Source organism: Arachis stenosperma, chromosome 3 (assembly GCF_014773155.1).
Source record: "Arachis stenosperma cultivar V10309 chromosome 3, arast.V10309.gnm1.PFL2, whole genome shotgun sequence".
NCBI classification, from domain to species: Eukaryota; Viridiplantae; Streptophyta; class Magnoliopsida; order Fabales; family Fabaceae; genus Arachis; species Arachis stenosperma.
In genome coordinates this window covers 112,582,934-112,590,759 of record NC_080379.1, presented here as the reverse complement: position 1 = coordinate 112,590,759, position 7,826 = coordinate 112,582,934, and the positions used below count along the sequence as shown (strand labels likewise).

The following is a 7,826-nucleotide window of genomic DNA, read 5'->3' as shown; positions in this document are numbered from 1 at the left end:
AAGAGATACCATTGAAAAAAAATATAAGAAATTTTTTGTTTTATTACGTCCCCATGTCACTAATTTGTAGAAATTGTCACAGACTTATAAATTGTAATTTCATAGTCTTTTCTAAAAAGTATTTATTATTGGCATCTATTCAAATAAAGAGGCTAAAAACATTTTTTTAGAAAGATTTTTGTGTTAAAAATGTATTTGTTTGTTTAGTCATATTTTAAAAATAATATGACTTTTATAATATATCAAAATCAAACTTTACCATTTATTATCTAATAATAAAAAAGAAATATCTTTATATGAAAATAATTGTAAAATCTTCATGGTAGTATCCACTTTTATTATTATCTTTCTTTTGTTTAACGTGCGAAGAGCGTGATTTATCAAATATCTTGGTTGATTATCTTGAATTCAAATCCATATAGAAACATGAACCAAGCTTATAAAAAAATAGAAACAAGAATAAAATAATTGTAAATAATAATAATATTACAGGAAAGAAGACAAGCCTTTGTTGATGCAATATGGTATGTGCTACAACCTCCCCCCCCCCAAATTCCTTGTCCCCGTATAATATTACATCCATCAATATCATGCATGAAGAACCAAAATAGAATGCAGATAGAAAATCCAATCCATGCATGCATGCATTATTACTATATTGCATTGTTCTAGAAATTGATTTCACCAGACAAAGTCCTTGTAGACCCTACATCCGCATCATCAGCAACAGTGAAGAAATCATCTTCTTGATCCTTCTCTCTAATCTCTTCAATCTTCTCAACTGCTTCTTTCAAGTCCCACCTTTTCTCCAAATCCTCTTCACAACACGCCATCGCAATATTCAACAGCTTCACCATCTCTCCCTCACTGGTCTTGATCGCTCCCATTAACTCCTTATCAAAGACCTCCTTGGTCCATTCTTCTGGGGCAATGGAACGAACCCAACTTGCGAGACTCACCTCGCTCCCTTTACCCTGCTGCAAGAAATTCTCAGGGAACTTTCCAGTGAGAATCTCCAGGATCAAGATTCCAAGGCACCACACGTCAGTCTTCTTTGTGATTCTTCCATTGTTCAAGTACTCTGGGGACTTGTACACAACCATGATGTCCTTGGCGAGTTCCTGGTTTATAAGTGGAATCAATCCGTAGTCACAGAGGAGTGGCTCAAGAGATTCTGTTAGAAGAATATTGCAGGATTTAAGGTTTCCATGTGGTGCTATAAGGCTTGGCAAGTCCTTGAATAGATATTCAAGACCTTTGGTTATTCCTTTCACAATCTTCAACCTCGCTGGCCAATCAAGACTTTCTAGTCCAAGACTTTGGTACCCTAAAAATGACAAGAAGCACAAGATTAGAGAGGTTAATTTCAATCAATATAAAAAGTAATCTATGATGAAAAAGAATTTAATACATACCATGAAGGCGAACAGCCAAGCTTCCATTCTTAACTAAGTCAGTAACCAAGAGCTTCTCCTCCTTTCTGTAGTAGTAAGCCACAAGAGGAAGCAGATTTGGGTGATTCAACCTTCCAATCCTTCTCATGTGTTCATGGAACTCGTCCCTTCCTACATTGTTCATCTGCTTGTACCTCTTCACCACTATCATTTGCCCTTTGGGTAGAGAAGCCTTGTATGAAGAACTGAAACATCCACTTCCCATGATCTCAGCCGAAGCTCTCAGCAAATCGTGCAGCTCGAATTTCTCTCCGTCTTCCCTTATGAACGACAACTTCATGTGATCCCCTCCTCTTCTGCTGTGGTTGGAGCTTACCGATCTAATTGACCTGCTTCTGATCTCATTCCCAAATTGATTTGATTTACCTTTCCTCAGTTGCGGTGCGCCTATTTCTTGACTCTCCATCGATGATTCTGTTTCTCGTTTTTTCGCTTGTTTCCTACGGTAAAAAAGGATGAACATTACTACTGCAATCACTATCAATGCCACCACCACAGCTACGACAACCACAACAATGCTCATGGTTGTGTGCTTCCTCTTGTCGTCGTTATTCTGATTCTGGTCTTGGCTCTGGTTCTTACATTCTCCCAAAGGCGGTCCACATAACTCTTCATTACCTGCAATTCACGCATACATATTAAGAGTTTTAACATCCTCATCTCATAACTAATAATCATAGACATGCATGCAAACTAGCATATTCTCTATTACCAGAAAAGGAAGCAGAGGGCATCTTGGACATGGAATCTGGAATTGGGCCTTGCAACTTGTTGTTTGCGAAGCTAAGTGAGGTCAATGAAGTCTGTGGCAAGTTGGGAACAGGCCCAGTAAATTGATTGCCATCCAACTTCAACTCCATAAGCTTTGGCAATTTGGTCAGAGAACCTTCCGGAATAGGACCCGTAAGCTTATTGTTTGACAAATAGATTTTCTTCAACCATACCATGCCTTGGAAGGCGTTGTCCGGAAGAACACCAGAAAACTTATTGTTTGAAAGGTATACCGACCTCAAACCGTTTAGCTTGTTGATTTGTGGCATTGGACCCTCAAGTTCATTATTCATGAAACTTATGGTTCTAAGATTTGGTAAACCCTTGAGAGAATCGATATCAATGACACCCTTGAGCCCCATACCCTCAAGCTGCAGCCCGGTTACTACCCCATTATTGCAAAGAACACCTTTCCAGTTTGCTTTTCTACCTGAACACGGAGTCGTAGATGGTGTCCATGAAGATAACTCTTTGGTGTTCTGTAATTTATCCTTCACGGCGAGGAGCAGTTCCGATTCTGTGGCTCCGTGAGAGGGAACAACAACAACACCGCACACTACGAGAACAATGGATATTGTGATGCAATAAGAGCTACAAACAGTGAATGCCATTAATTAATTAACGAAGACGGGGAGAAGGAGAAGAAGAGCCGGTAGGCACGCACACGCGCACTAGGGGCGGCGTGCGCCCTCGAGGAGGGACTGTGTGGCAGTGATGGAAGAGAAGAGGTATAACAATGGGTCAGTCTAGAGGGGGAGAAAGAAGGAATGACGATTTGGAAGGTGGACAAGTTTTGAATGCATTGAAGTTGAAGGGTGAGAATGAGAATAGGAGATGGAGACGGTGTGTTAATTCAGAGTGATGTTGATCGACATGTTGACCAAGTCTTCCATCTTTTTGTTTTTGAGAATTACCCGGCCAACCCTTTATATGTCACAGGGACTACAACACTTTTTTCCAATGCAATACCCTATTTTTAACGATTTCTGCTGACTCCACCTTGACCATACCATAAAACAACACATAATCCTACCTGCACTCCCTTGTCCACTTAATAACAACATTGTGTCCAAACCAACTTCCACCCTGGTGGATAACAGAATGCGTCGTTTCACGTAACTGTATGCTATTGCTATGTTATATTATTTTACGATGATACACGGAAATCTATGTTTACACATGCTATGTTCAGAAGTCGTTTAGCTTTGCCGCTGTTTTCTGTTCATAGTTCGGTAGAAAGAAGATTCAAGTACATTCTATCCAATTACAAAGATGAAGGAAGTTGACAGGTACCTGGAATAACAAAAACAGACAATCTTATGGGCAAGGGCGGGCCCTCTGCTTTGCTTAACACACTCAGGCTTGTCATCATTCCAAATCATCAAAGTCAAGGATGTTGTTCTTATCTTATCTATGCCAAACAAATTACTCTTGTAGATAATTTGTATTTTTGCTTTAAATTTTTCACTCTAATTTTATAACTTAAAATAATGTAAAATAATATAATTTACTGCTAATTGCATACTCTTAAACATAACAAATTTAATTTATCACATAATCTATATTAATAGAAACTCTAAGAACTCAACCATTTTTAATTTGACCAATACAAATATTAAATTGTCTTCAACAAATAAATTTTAATTTATGTGTATAAATTTTAAAAAATATGAATACAAATTATATTGACTTATATATACAAATTTTAGTAAATATAAATACAAATTATATGTTTCTTGTTTGTAAACAACTGCAAATATGAGTGCAAACATCACGTAACATTGTTCTATTTATATATCATTGTTAAATAACATAACCTATAAATATTGCATGAATTATTTTTAATTAATTATTTATTTATTTTGTTAACGTATAAGCTACTTTTCTATTTAAATATACTAACAAATTTATCTATAAAATTCAATGGCATTAGTATAATTCAATTCAAATCATTATATATTTCAAATTGGTTGGACTTGTGACACTGATGATCCAAACTGAATCATCGTTAAATGTATCATAATTGCTGGAGCCGTTTTACTTTTACTCACAAAATGATAAAATGTTAAAAGATTAAATTGAAAAACACTATAAAAATTCAGCCCGGGAATAAGGGTAATGAATTTAGGTATAAGGGTAATAGTATACCGGGGACATATATCTATAAGGCTAATGAATTTGTTTCCATTAAATGAAAGATTCGACGACTTGGGGAAAAAGGTCTACTCTTTGGGGACGAAGCATTTTTTGCCGTCAAATTCTGTATACCCTACATCAACTAGACATAGTCCATCAGGGGGTGCTGGTGGAGCAGTGGCACGCCGGCACGTGGCATCCATGAGCTGCAGCAAGGCATCATCTTCAGCACCAGCAGCAGCTTCTCTAATTGAGGTTGCCACAAGGACTCGAACCATCTACAAAATATGACGAATATAAACTAACACTGTTTACCCGTAGGGAGGAGCCCACCGGGGGGGAATGAAACAAAGATAAAAATACTGTGAGACTTTTACTCTAACCAAAGAAAGAGCAAAAATAGTTACCTTGCGTAAAAAGCGATTAGCTACCAGCTCAACGCACATAACCCGTGTTTCTTCATTGTAGTCCTATCAATATAAAGTGAAACTAAAAAATAGCGACAGTAGGAAGAGCAATAAATCTTCAAAATGTTTAAATGACACAAAAGAAAAACATGGGAATGCATATTCATTAAGCTTTTCAAAAAGTAAAACACCTCGGACGAAATAAATACAGTCATGGCAAATGGCAACCAAAGTAGTATAAATAGGATTGAAAAATGAATCACAAATTCACAGAGATTCTAAAATTGATATTGACTTACAGTAGCCAGTCTTATCTCCATAGCTCTCGCATGGTAAAGAAAACACTCAGTTGGTGGACCTCTGAAACAGAATGACAGTTTATGGTCATTCAGGGGAAGTAAAGCCACCCTTATGAATGTCTTTTGAGCACCAAGGAAATATGCAGGTGGACTAGCTAATCCTTGAGTGCTCCCTGTTCAAACATACTATTCTATGTTCCCAAAAACAAGAAAAGAGGAAGTCTTGTAAAAGAAGAGAACCTCATATTTTCCTCTGAGAAAAGCATACAAAATGTAAAATGGATTCATACATAGTCCCAACTCCCAACTTAAAAAAAAACCATCACATATTCTCCCCCTTCCTTTTTGCTACGTATAAATCTCTTGGAATAAACGATCATGGATAAAGTTCAATAGAAGATAACTAAATTGCTAAAAGATATTAAAATTTACGCAGCAGGTTCTTACTCATTTCTTGAAGCTTTTGTATCACGGGCAAACATCTTGTAGGATAACAATTTTCCTTCTAATTGTCGCAGAAGCCGGTTTACCTTTCTTACACTGAACACATAAGATTTCTGTTCACTTTCTAGCTCATCCTCGTTGGCAGAATCATGAATACCATTACATCCGTTATTGGCACATAAGTCCTCATTTCCACCACTTTGGTCCATGTAGTCTCCATCAGTGAGAGGGAAAATATAAAGGTAACGTCTCCATTTGGCTGAGAAATTAGGATGAAAGGCACGGGATACCTACAATAAGTCACAATATTTCCGTTGTGAGATTAATTGTTCCTTAAATAGCAGAGAATTCAACCTGCAAGACATGTTTCCATTTTGTTTGTTCACTTTTGGACAAGGTAATTGATATTTCCATCAAAACATTAGCTACAAATTGCAGCTTAAAAAGAATACTACCTCAGAAACTGATATGACCCTAAGTTTTCCGGGTGCTGCACTATTGATTGCATCCTCAACCTCTCTTGGTTTAACATCCTTCCTCCAAGTATCTGCAGGTAATGAGGGGAAACAGGCTTGAAAATGACAAATCCTAATAATGCTACAAAGGATCCTCCCGTTCCCCAACCATCCATGTACAAGCCCAGAAGAAATGCCAAAAAAAAATATATATATATATATATATATATATATATATATATATGTAACTTCTACAGACATTTCCATTCCTTTCAAGGCATGCCAACTATATACGACCATGGAAAAACAACCTAAATAATTTGACCCCCTCCAGTCATCAGAAATTACTTACAGAAAGAACAGACTTGTTGAAGTGCTGTCACCCCTTTGTCAGTACGACCTGCAACAACAGCACAGCCTTCAACAGGCAAACCTTTGTCCTTGAGCAGTTGAGTTTTCTTTTCATCAACAAATTTGCCAAGTGAACCTTCTACTATACTGCATAGAGAAAAGAGTACACGAGCAAGAAGTGGATTAGTTAACTAAACAAATTCAGAAAGATAATTCAGTAAAACATACTTTTAACATGGAATTAAAAGAACAAGTAATAGGTCATGGATTTGTCAAAGACATCATACTAATGTACAAAAGAGAGTGAATTTTGTAACGATAAAGCCCAATTTGCTCAATTCTTAAGTCCGTAATAAGGGGGAAACGCACTTGCCTTTGAACGGTACTCAATCCTGGTTGCTTTTGCCACCCATCAAAAGAAGCCCCGTGGTATGAAAGAACAATTTTGAAAGTTACTCTTGCCCACCTTCCATGGCGATCTTCGGATGAAACACTTTCCAACTCAGTCTCATCAGAAAGTGCTGGAATTCCAGGATCATTCTGACCAAGAACTGTCTGTTAGAAAGTCATAAATCAAGAACAATAAACACACAAATACTTGAATATAATCAATCGCGCATACATAATCATGCATGATCTTCAAGCAGCACATAGCATCAAAGCGTATCAAACCTCAAACGACACCAATGTTGACAATGCAAGAGGTTTTATCACTAAACAGCAGCAACTAAACTTTGCAATGCATTGCATCCAAAGTGGAAGGATTAAAATGAGAATCTAAGATGAAGCACCTGAGGGCCAAAAAGAATTGAAAAAGAGTGGGTGCCACGAACAATATTGAGATAAAAATCGTTGACTGGGTGCCAGGGCCTTGCATACATGAATTGGAAGCTCTCTCTAGCGGTCCATCTGACGTATTTTGAGGGAAGGGTATGGTTGTAGTGCACGTGACTTTCAATCTCTACTTCGCTGTGCTTATCCTTATTCATATCCATATCCATCTGGTGCTTGGGGCGTCGATGTCGATGTCGATGCAGCAGGGTTCTGTGGACGGTTATGGTGGTGGTTATAAATCGCCGTCGGAAGGGGGTTCCCGGAGATGTGTGAAAAGGAATGAAAATAGATGTGTATTTGACAATAGCACTCATCCAGGGACAGTTACAGACTTACAGTACTAAGTTACTAACATTCTTCAGTGATGTGGGAAGAGTAAATTACATGGTCCCGAGATTGACTCGGTGCACCAAAATTGTCTATAAGATTCTAATTGTACCAATTATATTTTTTGAGATTAGAAAAATTGTATCATAATAGTTCCTGACTTGTTTTCCGTTAACGGCGCACTGACGTGGTTTGATGACGTGAACTTTTGGTGACATGTGTCACCTCATAGTTTGACCACGTGTAACGCTATAATGACGTATCGGTCAACGACACATGGCATGTTGACGTGGATGAGTATGTCACGTGTCATAATGCTATTTTGCCACGTGTCAGATCATGCCATGT

The 7,826-nt window shown here is 37.7% G+C and overlaps 2 protein-coding genes across 4 annotated transcripts; both read right to left on the bottom strand.

The window, feature by feature from the left end:
- Positions 1–668: 668 nt before the first annotated feature.
- LOC130966597 (pollen receptor-like kinase 4) lies at positions 669–2,836 on the bottom strand. The gene is made up of 3 exons (XM_057891410.1): positions 2,167–2,836; positions 1,416–2,072; positions 669–1,327 (listed from the first exon to the last, which is right to left on the bottom strand). The coding sequence occupies exons 1-3, from the start codon at positions 2,834–2,836 to the stop codon at positions 669–671; spliced, it is 1,986 nt and encodes a 661-aa protein (XP_057747393.1).
- Positions 2,837–4,179: 1,343 nt separating this feature from the next.
- On the bottom strand, positions 4,180–7,478 carry LOC130969527 (uncharacterized). 3 transcript variants are annotated; one of them, XM_057895285.1, is made up of 8 exons: positions 7,109–7,478; positions 6,691–6,872; positions 6,319–6,464; positions 5,967–6,058; positions 5,515–5,801; positions 5,068–5,128; positions 4,769–4,831; positions 4,180–4,639 (listed from the first exon to the last, which is right to left on the bottom strand). In XM_057895285.1, exons 1-8 carry the CDS (start codon positions 7,463–7,465, stop codon positions 4,448–4,450), a joined length of 1,380 nt encoding a protein of 459 aa, XP_057751268.1. In that variant the 5' UTR covers positions 7,466–7,478; the 3' UTR covers positions 4,180–4,447. The 3 variants fall into 3 exon arrangements, with proteins under 3 accessions (XP_057751268.1, XP_057751269.1, XP_057751270.1); XM_057895286.1 differs by having other exon boundaries at positions 6,691–6,857; XM_057895287.1 differs by lacking the exon at positions 4,180–4,639 and having other exon boundaries at positions 4,802–4,850.
- Positions 7,479–7,826: the final 348 nt, after the last annotated feature.